Below are 17,291 nucleotides of genomic sequence, written 5' to 3'. Positions count from 1 at the left end.
AAGCAGCAATACTAATATGACAATAATACCAAAGGTCTACAGCTGAATATTAAACCACTGAACCATAAAGTTTAAGAAAGAATTCATCACCTGCCATAAAATCAAGCTGTAATTTAGCAATTTAAGTTGGAGATTTAAAGCAACTCAACAGGGAAGTAAGTTTGAAGTGTCAATACACAGAATCTGGACTGGAATTTGTGATGTAAGTAACCACAAGGCTATTAGTGTTCACTGTTATTAAACAATATACTGAACAGCAAGTTCTTGAGTCCTCGCATGTTCAGTGAAATGCAGGATTTGATGTCCAAGCTACCCTGTTCAAAGGTTTGTGAAAATGATGCTGAGAGGTTCAGTGTTAAATCTTACAAAGGGCACAAAGTTAGGGTTCTCACATGATTGAAAGCTGCTAAACATGCCTGAAAATTTAGATTTATCTAGTTGTGTCTAAATAACTTTTTAATGCCATGATATATTTTCATTACTACGACATTATTTTTCAAGCTCTGATGATGAAGATTTACAATTAAAGGGAGCCATTCCTTCACATTTTAATCATTTTTACTTTTGTCTTTGTTTAATATATCTCAGACTTATAACCAACTATTCTCCGGTCTTTTTACTCATCTTTCAGTACATTAAATTACATATTCTAATATATATTTCTATTTAAATGTATATTGTTCAATTTAATTAAGGACTAGGAAACACAATCCTTGCTCTGCCTGCAAAGGTTCCATTTCATCTGTGTCCTCCACAGACAGGAGTAACATTTAGAAAATGCTATTTGTTTTGGATTTTTAATTACTGCAGACTCGAGCAAACCATGAGACTAGAACATGGAAAAGCAGAGTCAGTGAAGTTTTACAACTTCACACAGATTAGAAAAATAAATTAAGACTTCAATTTTTTTTTGAAATAAAATTGCATAGAATTAAATTTTAAAATTCTGCAATTACTATAGAAAAATAATTTACTTTCTTTAAGGGCACTGATCAAGACTACCACCTTCAAAATGGACAACAAATAGTGGCCTTACCAGCAATGCTCAGAGTCCATTAAAGAGTAGGAAAATAAAGAACAGATCTTGCTTTTGGCATTAGATTATATGCATTAATGATATACATGCAAAAAGAATGTTGTGAAATTGATTCACAAATTGAGAAACCTACCACTGATGGACATAGGGGTGTCCTTGATGTGGAAGGACTATTGAAGAATCCTGGGTGAGGAACAAGATAGTCATCGGCATCCACAATATCTTCCATTTCTTCCTCTTCCATTATGGTGCGATAAAATCGTGAGTTTGTTGGACTTGGTAGATGCATATGATCATCACCCTAATAGAATAATCAGTCTATTAAAACTTTTATCCTAATTTTGGTGCAATTAGGAATTACAATTTATTTAGACAAGGCAGGCAAAGAAATGTAACCCCACAATATTTGACAGCGAAAAGACCACTTTCATTTTTTGTTTCCAAAAAGACACTTCCAAACATCAACTTCCGTGACAATGTTTCAACCTTGATACAATTTATATTTTTAAAAAATCACTAAATAATATCTGCTTTAGGAATAAGAATTTTTTGAATATTCGCTCTAGGAAACAGCAATATTAATTAATTATGGTATTTGATGTGATTTCTCTACCTTGTTAACACAGACAGGCAATTCATAATTTGTAATCTCATGCTGATAAGCATTTTAGGAAGTTTAAAGGCTGAATTATTGTCCAAATGTTACAATGTGCAGCTACTAACTAAGCTATCAAAATATAAAGATCTTTCTCCAAAGACTCCTTCTGAACAGTTTATACAATACAATAGTCATACAGAAGTTCCTATATAGACATCACATTAAGGTTTTCAGAAAAAAAATGAAACAATGGTCAGTATTCATTTGTTACAGTTCACAACCTATTGAGCTTTTGCTTGCCTGCTGGAAATTCTGAAGATGAATTTGCTTCAAAGAAACAGCCTTCTTTACTATTGTAAGGAATCTCCGATTTACAGGTTCCTTACCTGAATTACAAGGTAGCGTGATGGATCTCGGGCCATTCGGGAGAATTCAGAGGTCAGCTCACGGAATCTAGGCCGACTTTCTGCATCAATCATCCAACCTAATTCACAGAGAATTTTGCTTGGTAATTACCAATGGAAATGTATAATCTTAAATTTCACTGTGTAAAGCTTCTAGTCAGCACACATCACATATACAATTCTGATTCTCTTAGAAAATGTTCAATTATTAATTTGTCAGCAAAACAAGACTAATCTAATGAGGTGATCTCTTTCCACTAACTATCTACTTGTAAAAAATTAGAACTTATATAATAATTAGACTTCTTCATCTAGATTTAGTAGTTATATTAATGATCGAAAACATGAAGGTGCAATGGTGCAGTCAAATCCATTTTCCTTGATGTTAAACTTGTACAGTGAATGCACCATTGAACATAAGCACAGATTCTTGAATTATAATCATTCATTTATCAGGATTTATTGTTGCATGGATACACAAAGGAATACATTTTTTTCTGGTGAATGCACTTGTATTTTATTTATCGTGTTGAGAAGAGGAGAAAGCAAGACTGTTGGCTCAAACATCATTAAGCCTAAATCTCATTAAATCAAATGATGCAATATATCTTGAGAGTTTGATCATAAATTATACACTTTCATGAACAGATTGTTAAATGTTTGAAAATTGTGGTTGATAGCAATACATACGGGACTAAAAACTGCATTTGTTTTACATATTAATCTTCTCCCAATTTTCCCTGCTCCTCAATTCAAAGCACGAATTAATGATGGGTTTCTGCCTGCACTCTCTCTTCATCAGCCTTAGTAACTCCTCATGGGTGAATGTGGAAAGGAGGTGTCAACAGGTTATTTGCCTTTTCAAAACATCATTTCTGCACATATTCACTAGATATTTGTTTTGCGGTACTGAGGCTAATTATTGTGAGCTTACCATCAAGTTAGCTCATTAAAAACACAGATAAATGAAGAGAATAGATTTTGAATAGCTTTAAAACAAATATAATTTACAAATACATTTATAAAAACACAGCTGGGAAACAAAGATATTTAAATTTTCATATCTGCCCCTCCCCAAGTCCCAAACAACAGGTTAGATATAACAAGACTATTACTATAAACAACTTACATTTTACCATGATCATGTATACATCAATTGTACAGATAGGAGGCTGTGGCAACCGTTCTCCTTTCTCCAAGATAGATGGGATTTCACAGGCAGGAATTCCATCGTAAGGCTTAGACCCAAATGTCATTAGTTCCCAAACAGTTACACCTAAAAAGAAATGATTTAGTTTAAACAGCTAAGTTCTAATCACTCCTGAATCTATGTGTAGTAAACAATTGATTTCTTTGCCTTCCTAGTTCAGGGATACCAAAAGCAACTGAGGTTCCTTATCTCCAATGCATCTCTACCTTCACTGAGATAGCCAGTCATTAAACTAGCCATTATTCCTTCGATTATGATCTCAAGATTGGAGGTAAGCTGGGGCGGTTAACACATTCAATTGTCCTCTCTAAATGGTGACAACTATTACCCTGCTAGATCATTATGTACAAGCTAAAATATTTGTAAGCAAGCTAACACACTGTTGGCAGAAGAGGGTCAAAAATTCAGATTCTGGAACATACTAATTCCATCAATTTATATTTGTTAATAAGCACTGACATCTGCTGGCTTGGCCATGTTATCAGATGAATGAAAGCAGTATTCCCAAACACATTGTGTGGGGAGCAGATCATTGAACTATTGGCCTGTTAGGCATTCATACTTCAGTTACATGTACACTGAAAAGTGATTTATGGAAATGGAAAACATTGTCACTGATAATGGGGAGACATTAAATAATGGCTCTGACCTTTAGAGTCTAGCAGTTTGGAAGGACATTGGTAGAAGTGAGCAGAAACAGAAAGTCAGCCAGCTGAAAAGAGGGTTCAGAGAATACAGAGGCATTATCAGGCATTGTCTTTCTCTGCAGGAAATGTAGCAGAGACTGCATTGCCAAAGTGAGACTCCTGAGCCATGCCAAGTGATGTTCAATTCAGTTGAACACCAAGGCGCAACCCAATGTTTCATCAGATGGAAGACTGCAGCTGAGCAAAAGCTACAAAATACAGTCAGTACAAAAAAGATCACAATATTTCCTTTCAAATACATTTTCGTACACCCCATTAACCTGACAAACATTTCCATAAAATAGGCCATTTTAGCCATCACAATGCAATAAATGAGCAATCTGATTCTGTTCTCAACCTCACAGAGATAAACACTGAAGATATAACAAAATGTGTTCCTGGCTTCCCATATCTAATAATGGATGTTTAATTTCATAAAAGAATAAAAAGGTATTTGTCTATTTTTAAGCCTAGGCCACCCCCAACCAAATTGTTTCTCAGCACTCAAATCCATAGCCTTTAATCCAGATCCTTGTATATTAATCCCTTGTTAAAACTCTAAGTCACACTAGACTTCTGAACTTCCAACTGTCTAACTTTTACTCCTCATTCACTACAATGGACTTGCCTAGCTGCCAATCTGCAAGCCTATCCCCACTGTCTCCAATACTCGGCATCACTTTTGAGGCCCTTTTTCTGAGAAAAACGTTTGCTCTCTTTCATTCTACTTAATTCCTCTAGTACAGCTACTGTAATAAGATAATATTGCAAATATATTCATAATAATATTACTAATTTTCACTCTTCATTCCTTCAGGACATTACAATCAAGTCTTTTTGAAATTTAGTCATTTGTACTGTAAGGAATTACTACAGTCAAATGCAACAGCAATAAGATAAATAAACATACAATCAAGGGGTTGATGAGTTCCATTGACTAGATAGCTAGCAAGTGTCCAGATTAATATCAAAATTACAGAAGCTATCCTTGTTTTGGATAAGGCACACTTGGGGCTTGCCTCTTCATTCTACCCCACAATAAGTGACAGGCAATGGCAAACCATTATTGAGAAAACCTCAGCCAAGAAAACAGCTCAGAGTCAAGCAGACAATGAGCGAAGGATCTGCTTTTAAGCACAGCAAACAATATCATAAAACAGTTATATTAGTGATCAGTGAGGAAGGATTGGTTACCAGGATGTTGGGAGAAAACCAAGAGAACTCCATTACTCACACGAGATTCCTGAGGGATTTAGATAGGATATTGGTTGCCATATTATCTAAAGGATTGTGGGCAGATTGTTGCAGTCCTAGCGGTGGAGTAGCAACTTAATTAGGCAGGACGTTAGCATTCCAGGACCCCGCTGTCTTCTCATTAGCCCAAATTGGGTTTCCTCATTCCTGAAGAAGGGCTTATGCCCGAAACGTCGATTCTCCTGTTCCTTGGATGCTGCCTGACCTGCTGTGCTTTTCCAGCAACACATTTTCAGTTCTGGGTGGGAAAAGCCAAGCTAGACCCTCAAACCAATTGAGGCCATTCAGTAGTCTATTAATGACTGGATAAGAGACCATTCCGAACGAGACAGCAATTATCTCCGCTCCAGGCAGAATGAGAAAGGATTGGCTCACCCGACTGGTAACCAGTATGCAAGTTGTCAGATGAGGGGGGAATCCTTTGCTCTGCACTGTTTTGTGCAAGATTGGGAGGAAGGTGTGGATATAAGGCACAGAGATTGCTGCTGACAGCCACACCACACCCTTGCTTCTGAATTCCTTCACCCCTGTCATTGCAAACTCAATCCCAGAAACAACTCCTTCATCCTTACAGCTGAGTCTCAGTCCTCAGGATGTTGGGCTTCCTCCCAGTAGTAATCGTGGCGAGGCCGCTGAGTGCTTGAGCTGTCGCCATTTATCTGTGTAGGTGGGATTCCTGCTTTCAGGAACATGATTTTGGAGAAAGTCTCCCCCTGTCCTGTTTCCCTCCATTACCTGATTTAAAGAAAATATGACAGGCTTTGCTCTGAAACTTTGGTTCTCTTGCCACTTTTTCAGAAGTTCCTAGCCTGTAACTCTGAACAGGACTAGACTCTCAGCCTAGATTTTGCACTCATGTATTTGGGGCTTACATCTATAAATTTAAGTGATATCACTGAGGGAAGACTCATACCTTGAAGATAATTAAACATTTCAGGTTTAAGAACAATACCATGAACCCATGCTGAAAGGTAATGGAATATTTCTTGCATTTTAAAACATGAGGCTACTAAGACTTACCATAACTCCAGATGTCACTCTGATGGGTAAACGTCCTTTGGAGGATCGACTCTAGTGCCATCCATTTAATGGGTAACTGCAGAGAAAAGGATGACAAACATTTTTAATATTTAACAGTAGGAATTGAACAATTGACAGGAAGATCGGAATGTGAAAGGGTTTCATAGGTACAGCCAGTCCAGAATAAAGGGCCACAAACTTAAAGTTTGCTTGAGGTAACTCAGGGCTGGACTCAGAAAGCACTTTTTCACACAGCTGACTATGAAAGTCAGAACCTCATTTGCATTGTGTTTAAGTGTTGGCACTACTGAATATACAAACACCACATCGACTATTGTGCAGTTAACGGTTTGATTCACTAAAAAGCTACTAATGTTAGGTTTTTTTTAATATGCATTGTGGCAAAATCCAACGACTTCTACAATCAACTTGTACTCTCTAGCCGCCATCAGAGCTGTGCTACTTTGTTCTCCTCTTTCCTTTGCTAACTTCATGCTGCAAGGTTATCCATTCAATTACCATTTTGTGTGACAGATGGTCAATAGTCACCTCTTATTTTGAAGTGAATCTATGAGCAATGTTAAGTTACTGAGGTGTCTAATTACAGTGGAAGATGCAGTGTATCACTGACCATCAATAATTAATCATGACACCTGTGCTCCATTCTAGCCTGTCATTTAGAGATATCAGTTCTTACCTTGCCACCATCTTCATGGTATTCTTTTTCATCCACATCCAGGAGCCTGGCAAGTCCAAAGTCTGTAATTTTAATGTGATGTGGTGTCTTTACCAGAACATTCCGTGCTGCTAAGTCCCGATGTACCAACCTTCGCTCTTCCAAATAGCTCATTCCCTGTAAAAATCAATTCAAGTTTTGTGCTGTAAAATTTTATAAATCAACTTCAAAAATTGCCCCAAGCACAAACTCCCCATTGCATCACTGATTCTATCCCCTCCATAGCCACGACACTGGGCTAAACCAAAGTTATACACTATAATGCAAGAAGCTGACTGCTGATAATACTCAATGTTTTCAAAAAAACTTCAGTTTCTTTCCCAGTTCATTCAGAAAATGCTGGTCAAGTCTTATTTCTGACTTGTACTATGCCTGAATGGAGAAATCTTAGATCATAAAAAGTTTAACTGTAGAAAGTAATTGTATGCTTTGAGTGCTAGATATAGCTTTAAAATACTACAAATTATGAATAAACTTTAAATATTGATGTGTTTTAATATTGATGAATGTTTGATGTATTATTTGTAAAATATTAGAAGCATCCAAACAAAACATGAGCTCTCAACCCTATTTTTGTGATTTTGTCTTGGTGCCCTCCCTCTCCTAGATCCTGGCAAGCCACCCTTGTCCTTAGGTATTTACCAATATCTCAGGAAACCCTGTAACCACTGTACTCTTCCCATCTGAAAGCCCACCACTACAGCAATGAGAAATGCTAAGATATGCTTCAGATCCAAATTTGATCAGAGAATTAACTAAATAGTTTCAAGCACAGCTGCTTATAACCTATCATTTTCAACTGATTTTACAAACTCAGTGTACCTACTGTTGGCACATGGGTTGTTGCCATTGTCTTTAAATATACATCCATTGCACCTTCTTCCCAGTAAAATAACCTGGGCCCCCTTTAATCTCTAACATCAAATCACTCAGGTTTGGTGTCAGGTAGACTACAGAAGTCACATAATCCCCTTCATGTATCTTAAATTAAAGATACAGTCCCAAAACATAACAATCATGTTAGCCTCATAAATGTAACGTCAAAATTAATATTGAAACAAGCTGACAGCAATAATATTCTCATTCAAATTCACAACAGCTATCCCAGCTTTAATGCTATTTTTTGAATTAACCTTTGAAATTAACCTTGTTCTTGGAATTATAAAATCAGTTAACAACAATACTATATAAATTATAGTATTTTGTGGCTGCTACCCAGACTCGATTGCTGCTTGATTTACCCTGAGGGAAAAGATAATTAGCTTGGACAACTGAGGCTGATGAGGGCAGCAGGTTTGAACATAAGATCACAGCTATGTCAAGTGAGTTAAAGTTTAGATCTAAAATCCAAAAATTATGCCAAAGGGAATACATGAAGAGGCAGTGCATCAACAGACCATATGTACATATTTTCTGCTTTCATACAGACAATTAAGACACCCATTTCACAGCAGCTAAAAACTGCAAAATATTTGCAATCAAATAGTGACTTTAATGCAAAGAAACTTCTTTAAATATTAGAGTTTCTAGTTATCTTTTCACAAAAGAATTTAACATACTCAAAATAGCTCATTCCTGTAAAAGCAATGAAGAAGCTGTCCATGTATAAAATCTAGAGTCCAGATGTGTGATTTATTACAGAATGTGTATACTTAATTGGGAATTCTTTTTTCTGGAGTTTATAGGGCAGGTTTACTTCTAATGGGCTCAAGGTTTATTTAAGGAATAAACACTCATATTTCCTTGGAAATTGCCAGTTATCAACATCCATCAAAGGAAACTGCATCCTAAACACCAATCTTGTTCCATGACTAAGCCCTTGTTTAGGCTTCAAGTTTCATAACAATATCATAGTTGCTCTTTCCAGGAGACCAATTTTGTGCACTGACACATCCATTGGGATTATAGTGTGCAACCGTAAACCCAATCTTGCTTTCTCCATCCCTTCTATCAATCTCATCATGTCCCTCACAGAAACAATCTTTCCAGCCAAAGACACTTTGCTCTTGGGCTCCCCTGAACTTCCAGTACTTTTGTTCCCCATCAGCAAAGCACCACAACCACCACCCCAAATTGTTTTTATTGACTGCTCCCAACATGAGCAGCCGCACGAGTCATATACTCCACTTGCCTCTGCACGTGCCAGGCACCATCTACCGTATAAATCCACCGACAGAAGTATTCTTAATCAAAACAACCAGATCAACAAAAACTGAGTACTATTTTCATTGATTATGAGAAAATGCATAATTACAAACAACGTAGTTTTGCTTTATCATCACACTTGCACAGTCAGTTTCTGTCATAAAGCATGATTGAATACCACTTATACCAACAAGGGGTACATTAATATAAAAAATATTATGAACCAAATAAAGTCGTCCCAGGACATTCTTTCTAGTCAACTGCACTTTTGAGATATCAGTTGAGATGAATCTTTGTAATTTAATATCCTCAATTCCCGATGGATTTTGCATGACTATATCACTTATAGTGAACAGATTATTTTAATTTTCAAGCAATTTGAAGCATGTAAATATACTGAGTAGCTTGAAATCTATTAATGTTGAAGCTTAATGCTTTGTGCAGAGTGCTAATAATCTCCCTTCCTCCCAAATATAACTTGAAATCATATACTGGACTCATTTTTATAGATCCTTGAGTATGTTAGAGAACAGGCCGGATTTAGAATATTCCCATCTTAAACTCAGAATTTTCATTCTTTTTGATATTTCAAGTGTAACATTCTCATTAAGCTAAGCAAGTGATGGCCAATGAGCATCCTCATTAGGTAACATAAATCCCGGTTCTATGCTAAATAACATATGCGCGTGGTCATGCAAACAATTTTAAAGCACTGCATACTAATTAAGAACAGGCTTCACACAGCAACCAGATTTTAAAGGGAACATGGCTTATTGTGGGCTGCAATGTTAAAGCTAACAAAATATCGCATAGTGGCTCTGCTTGATGAATCAGCATTTCCTAAGAAGCAATACCAATGAATGCCTTTTTGAAAGCTGTTAGAACGATAACGATTACATGCTACAAAAATACTCCTCAATCACAGTATTAGGCCACTTTATCTCTGAACTGAAAACACGTGGCTTGAACAGAGATAAATGCAACTAGTCCTTCATTCCCATTTTCTCTTCCCATAGCGTGAATACATATCAGTGTATAGTATTTCCTGTGTCTATATCTGAAGAGAACTCAGTATTGTAATTATTATTGAAGCAAATGTTAGAGAGTTGGCATAAAAATGCCCCCTTTTATATAGTTTAGAAGACATTGGTAAACTCTGAGCAGTTTGACTCAATATCATTTTGCACAATGTCAACAAGAAGAATATATTTGCATTCAAACCAGTGGTGATGGTGTGTTGCAGTTTGTCCAGGGAGTCCAAGTTGATATGGCAATATATGCTTTATGCATGTGTGCTTAGCCTGGAACAATGGATAGCGATGGCACAGGCTCCAATTTTCTTTCATCATATGATCAGGAACCTTTCCCACTTTCATCACTTGCTATTGGCATAGGTTAAAAGGCTTTGCAGGTTGATGCTCAAAATGTTTGATTGTGGTTTGGTCACAGTTTTCATGGTCAGCAAATCCTGGGGTGGAACTTAAACTCAGAGTTTCTAGCCCAGGGATGCTACACGCAATGTAGCAGGACCGGGCCTCTCAATTCAAAGTAGATACATTCTCCTCCTATTCTGTACGTGAAGACATTCAATTCATTGTATAATGATACAGAATACCCACCTAGGAAGGCTGACTATTCTCTCTATGTTGTGGCAGCTGACTACTCACTTAGGGCCTCTCTCTACAAAATTGTCTAAACACACATGAAGTTTCACATAAACATACTGCACTCTGGCTGAACCTGATGAGTAAATGTATCCAAAAGCTCAAAAGCAAGCTTAATAGACACGTCAATCAAATATGGCAAGTTTGAAGGGAAAAGGAATACCATAAATGCAAACAATCCTTGAACAAAGTAGCAAAGGGTGCACTTATTCTTAAATATTTTTCTGACAGGCTAGATTCTGTGTTTAAAAATGTGATCTCCTCTCTAAGATTGATCTTTCTAACTGTATATGAACAAATTTTAAAACCTAGGAGTAGTTCATTCTTCATGCAGTAATAGCTTATTAAATTACCATCTTAAAGTTGTTTAAAATGTTAAAATGGAGGAGCTGAACTATCAATTTTTATGGTTGATAGATTTTGAGAGAAGCAGTTGCTGTTCACAGAAAGAATGTTTTATTGCTGTTAAATTATCCTTATTTAGTAGGTCTGCTCGGTCATTTTTAATGGAATCTAAACCCCAAGGAAAATGTTAGCAGAATAGTTTATTTTTACACTCTTGCTTTTAACAGTTAATATTTATTAGTCTAGTCAACTGTGCAAATTGTTGGGTGGATTACATTCGGGTACCTGATTTATATTATTTTATAATCCCCACTTAGGTTTACACTACCATTTGTCTCTTGTACTACCACTGAGAGATCAGCACAATTAATCTGTTCAATGTTTATGATGTTTTCCATCTCTAGTCTTTTCAGAACTTACTCTTTTTTTTCACATTGGAAACTTGATGAGGTTTGCAATAAAACGATGCGGCATTTCTCTCAACCCATCTATTGGCCTTATATCCTTTAATTGGGTGATCAGTTTCACTAAACACTCAAGGGTTCTTGGCAATTATGTCACCTTGTCTTGTGATTTTTGCTTCTAAGTGAAAAACCTTATTCCATTTTAAGTTCAGTGTTCTTAACCAGTTTCTTCCAAGCAAGGCTGCCTTTTGGCCCTACACTATGATAAGACCATAAGAGATTAAGGGATAATTGGTAATTTTGTCATTGCATCTTGTAGATGACTGTAACTGTTGTCCTTCACTTTATGAGAATTTTCTCTCTTCCATGACTTCTTCATGCTGCTTGTGATTTCTCCAAATGATAGGGAGGCAATGTTGGATACTGATTCAGGAATCAGGCTGACCGATACCCCCATATAATTGGATGATAATGCTCTGAGAATGTTCATTGAATACCTTTGTGTTTCTTATGGTATGGATCTCTACTAAATTCTGCTGCTACTCAATAACCAATATTTTGTGACTTGCGTTGGCAAGATGATGCCTTTTCTTGTAGCTGTAACACTGTGCCCTCACAAATGGACAATTCTGTGCTCAATGTTGGCCAAAATACCAGTAAAAGGAGTTTGTAACTGCCTTCAGCTTACTTAGCTGCACTTATTTACTTCAGCAGATCACTGGCAGTTGGCCACTCTGACATCTCGAGTTGTACTCTGTCATATCCATGGTCAATACTGAGAATGCTAGAACAATTCAGCAGGTCTGGTATCAGCTGACAGAGAAAAAACAGAGCTAACAGTTCAGGTCCAATGTGACTCCTCTTCAGAACACTCTCTCATTATTATCCCCTTCTGAAGTCATACTGGACTCAAAACGTTAACTCAGTTTCTTTCTCCATAGGTGTAACCTGCGTTTCTGCAGCATTCTCTATTTGTTTCAGATTTCCAGTGTCCACAGTATTTTGCTTTTACCCATGGATGGTTCTATTTGGCAACTATGTTGAAGATGAATTTTGGTAATGCCAGTTATTTATGGTGAATGCCTTCACTTTTTAAAAACAAAAATCTTTCCAATAATGATCTCTCTTGAAATTGTCCAAAATTGCAATTGAAGGACAGCTTTCTCTGAGCCATGATAAATTCTTCAATATCTTCATTGGATTATTGATTCCTTTTTCCAAATCAATAGCCTTCAGCAATCTCCAGTGATTGGAAAGTGATGTTCAAACTTAAACGGAATGTCTGATAGCTACTTCTCTCTTGGTTTAGCAGGGCTGAACAAATTCTTTGGAGTGCTTCACAGACTTCTGATCCTGCTTCAGTCAACTATCACCTTTCTCCTTTCCTCCATTGTTTGATTAATAGCCAGATTATCAGGAATATCTAGGATTGTTAGCAATCGTGATAACCACGTTAAGCCACTCCACATACGCACTGAAGACTCTCAAGTGCCAATCTGAACCAACTTAGCCCACCCGCAGTACATTATGGATCCAGTCAGACTTCATATCAGTCTGTTGCTGCCATCTTCCCTCCTTTTTGGAGTGAGAGTGGTCGGCACCCACCATGTTCCCTTGACCCCCTTAAATTCTATCCATTGCATAACTGCAAAACAAGCATTTGCTTGAAGAGTTTTCAGTGCAGAAGGTGCTATTAACTACAGAAACCTTTGCTCAAAGCTATTAACATAAAGTAAGTTTATTATTGATCACTCTTCTGAAAAAGAGACCAAGTTCCTCTTTAGGTGAAACCATTTATAAATCACAATCAGTGTTGTTTAAAACAATACAAAAGAAAGATCAAACAACACTTTTCATTCGATGATCATCGTCTTGGACATCTCCAAAGCCAACTATAGGGTTTGACACCATACGCATCATGACAAATTAAACATATTTATAATTAAAACTAATTAAAGCAATGCTTGTGGATATACATTTTTCCTCTCAAATCATACCATCTAGACTGCAGTTTATGGTTTTAGTTTTGTTGTTGACATTGATCTTTATCACAATCTGATCTTGTCTTTCTTAAAATCACAAAATTGTGATTTTCTTACTTATCTCTAAGACAAAAGGCAGATTGATACAGTGTCTTATGTTCTTCTCAGATGAAGCTTCAGGGAAATTGCATTAATCTCATACTGTGTTTCAGAATTGCCAACTGAAGGCAGCTGGGAATGCATATTTTTTAAATCCTTCTTTAGTGACATTACAAACGTGTTTCCCAGTGGAGACCTCAAGTGGATTTAGCATAGTTAATTCATAAATATTTTAAACTACATACAGGTATGTTGACCACTTAAGAGGTCAAGACCATATATTTGTGCATAAAATAAAAAGCTTGTTTAGGAAACTACCTTTGCTATCTGCACACACCAGTTGAGAAGATACTGGGAACCAATATGTTCTTTGTTTTCTCGCATATAATCCAACAGACAGCCAAAAGGCATCAACTGTGTTACGAGTTGAACCGTCGAAGTGAGACAGATACCCAGGAGTCGACAGACGTGGGGATGGTCGACACTAGCCATTACATACGCTTCCTGCCAATAAAAAGCAAATATGAAACAATAAGATGATCTTCAACACATCCTAGAATTGATTAACCAAGGGTAAAACGCAATGGTTCTGAGAGTCTGATTGCATTATTCAATGGATCTCAACTATGTGCTGCCCTTGGTGACATCATTGGAAAACAAGACAGGTCCAACATGTCTAACACTGCATGAGTAAAACTTTTCTCCAACTAAGTATTTGGAAGACTGAAGCCATTGTCTGCTCCCAAGCAATAGCGTCAATCCCTCTCAAAATTAATTGAGGCTGAACCAGACTGTTGGTGCATTTAGGCTGGATTTACACATTGTCAGAACAACCCCTAAGCCATTTATAAATTGTTGGCAGGACCCAATTCCAGAAGTTCCAATCCCATTCTGTGACAATGCTGTCACTTTAAAAAGGTTATTTTGTCCTAGGTTTTTTTGAAGAGAAGTTGTAAAGGCCGAGAGATGTCGAAATGACTAGGAGCCAGCCTGAATCAGTGTTTTTATAAGACAGTTTAATAATAATTAGATTAGATTAGATTAGATTACCTACAGTGTGGAAACAGGCCCTTCGGCCCAACAAGTCCACACCGACCCGAAGAGAAACCCACCCAGACCCATTCCCCTACATTGACCCCTGACTAATGCACCTAACACTACGGGCAATTTAGCATGGCCAATTCACCTAACCTGCACATCTTTGGACTTTGGGAGAAAACCGGAGCACCTGGAGGAAACCCACGCAGACACAGGGAGAATGTGCAAACTCCACACAGACAGTCGCCCAAGGCTGGAATTGAACCTGGCGCTGGGTCCCTGGCGCTGTGAGGTAGTGCCAACCACTGACCCACCATGCCTCCCAGAAGGGGAGTGGCTTTCTTTTTTAGCTGTAGCAGTCACAAGATGTTGGGGTCCAGAATGGTTGCAAGCTTCAGTAAATGATTCTTAACTGACTTTCTCTCAAATCTCTCTGGTTGTTATTCCCTGCTGCCCATATAAATCTGTGTATGAATTTTCCTTTTTGCCAATGAGTGTATTTATGGGATGTTGCTATATTGTAACAGTTAATTAATTAAGTTACTGTATCAAGTATTCGGTTAAGTTTTAGTTCAGTTATTCTAAATTCTGCGTTTTGTTCGTGTTTCAACTGCAGTGTTTAAATAAATTGTTTTGTTTAAAGCCGGGTAGTTTGACTAGCTGCATCACACCTGGGAATACCCACGTTCACATCTACCTTTAAAATAAGGAAAAGGGTCTAGGCCACCTTCTTAATATATTTGGAGGGGGTCTGACCTGGTCCATAACAATTCCTAGAGCCTCCAGTTTTCATTGTTGCAAGGTAAGGGTGCTAGTAGTGAACCTACACTCTTCACTTCTGACCTGACCATACCCCTGATAGGTGTGTATCTTCAATCATCCCACATTTTTGTGAAATTGGGTCCATTTCTCCTAAATGTATGATTCATAATTTTTTAGGAATCATGAACCATAGACTTAAATCAATTCATAATTGCTGCTTGAATCCTAGCACACACCAAGTTCCATTGTCTCATTACTCACAATCCTCTGGGATACTGCCATCTTCCAGTTTTGACTCGTGTACATCCCCGATTTTAGTTCTCAGCAGCTGAGGCTCCCAAGCTCTAGAGTTGCATGCTGCCCTTCTACTTCACTTCCTCCTTTATGACAATCCTTGAAGCCTCTCACCTTGACTAAGCTCTTGATCATCTACCCTAATATCTCCTTACGTGACCCAATATCATATTCTCTTGGATACCTTGCCTGTGAAGCACTTTGGAACCTTATCCTATCTCCAAAGCACTAAATTGTTCCTGGGGTTGATGGGATGTTTGCAATTCAGTCACAGTCTCAGCATTTCGAAACGGAGTACAGAAATATACAGGTAGGGTTTCTACTCCTGATTATTCTTCATAAAGAGAGGACTTGTTCCATGATAGCCTCCATCATAAAATAAGGATCTTGGCCCTCATCATTAATGGTTCATCAATGCAGAAAGAGGAAGCAGGCAGCCATCAAGGCTTTTGGACACAACTGTGAGAACTCTAATTGTGTTGTAAAATATTTGGACAAGGCGTTAAAATACTATCTCAGTAACTTTTCTTTATAAATGTAACAGCTTGCCACAATATGTTAAGTGAAGCTTAAATGCTTTAGGTTTCTCACAAATCAATAGATGTCTTAATCCATGTCAAGCACAAAGTTTGATTAATGTTCTGTTAAATTCCGATTGCTTTCTTCCATAAATCGTTTGTGTTTCTCTGAAGGTCTTCTCCAGTTGTGCTTTCAGGCCATCATTTTGTGCTCGTATTTGCTTATCCTGCAATCTCTACCTGCATTGCACAATGACCTTGCTGAATTATGACTGACATTCCTAGAAGCTCTTCTGGGATTTCCTTTGTAGCAATTAATGTTTGGACAAGTCACTGGCAGAATTATGAAGATTATGAAAATGATTCAGTCTCTTCATCATGATAATAAACTTCTCTGCACAGAAATTTATATTAAAAGGCCTCACTATGATGTTTCTGATAAATTACCCTTCTTCTTTATGAACAATTTTGCAATATTTCTCCGTATCAGAGCTGAAAAGTATGTACTTTATAAAATGTCAGCATTGATCTCAAGCTGTGCAACGATTATAATTTTTTTGTATAAGGATGCATAAGAACACAGTTCAGATTAGATTAGATTACTTACAGTGTGGAAACAGGCCCTTCGGCCCAACAAGTCCACACCGCCCACCGAAGCGCAACCCACCCATACCCCTACATTTACCCCTTACCTAACACTACGGGCAATTTAGCATGGCCAATTCACTTGACCTGCACATCTTTGGACTGTGGGAGGAAACCGGAGCACCCAGAGGAAACCCACGCAGACACGGGGAGAACGTGCAAACTCCACACAGTCAGTCGCCTGAGGCGGGAATTGAACCCGGGTCTCTGGCGCTGTGAGGCAGCAGTGCTAACCACTGTGCAACCGTGCCGCCCACGGTGTTCACTCTGTCCTCTGCGTCTTAATTGGCAACAGCCCAGTCATATCTGACTACATGTTTTTGATTGCTTTGATACTTCTCGTCTATGCCCATGAGCCACATAATAGGAGATGTATTAGTTACAGTAGGTTCAGTACATGACTCAAAATAGGAAATCTGCAAAGTCGACAAAAGAGACTTGGGAGTGCCGG

The 17,291-nt window shown here is 37.7% G+C and overlaps 1 protein-coding gene across 1 annotated transcript in view; it reads right to left on the bottom strand.

Moving 5' to 3' along the window:
* egfra (epidermal growth factor receptor a (erythroblastic leukemia viral (v-erb-b) oncogene homolog, avian)) overlaps positions 1 to 17,291 on the bottom strand; it is a 275,969-nt gene that overhangs the window by 12,296 nt on the left and 246,382 nt on the right. Inside the window, exons 20-25 of the mRNA XM_043690147.2 lie at positions 13,902 to 14,087; positions 6,906 to 7,061; positions 6,209 to 6,284; positions 3,168 to 3,314; positions 2,021 to 2,118; positions 1,170 to 1,337 (exon numbers count right to left, since the gene is read on the bottom strand). Coding sequence (XP_043546082.1) covers positions 1,170 to 1,337; positions 2,021 to 2,118; positions 3,168 to 3,314; positions 6,209 to 6,284; positions 6,906 to 7,061; positions 13,902 to 14,087 — 831 coding nt within the window. The remainder of the gene's footprint in view (positions 1 to 1,169; positions 1,338 to 2,020; positions 2,119 to 3,167; positions 3,315 to 6,208; positions 6,285 to 6,905; positions 7,062 to 13,901; positions 14,088 to 17,291) is intronic.

Source organism: Chiloscyllium plagiosum, unplaced genomic scaffold (assembly GCF_037043375.1).
Source record: "Chiloscyllium plagiosum isolate Xiang-an unplaced genomic scaffold, Cpla_swu_hap1 HiC_scaffold_5, whole genome shotgun sequence".
Taxonomy (NCBI): Eukaryota; Metazoa; Chordata; class Chondrichthyes; order Orectolobiformes; family Hemiscylliidae; genus Chiloscyllium; species Chiloscyllium plagiosum.
Note: the sequence above shows the minus strand (reverse complement) of the source record. Positions and strands in the feature narration are given on the sequence as shown.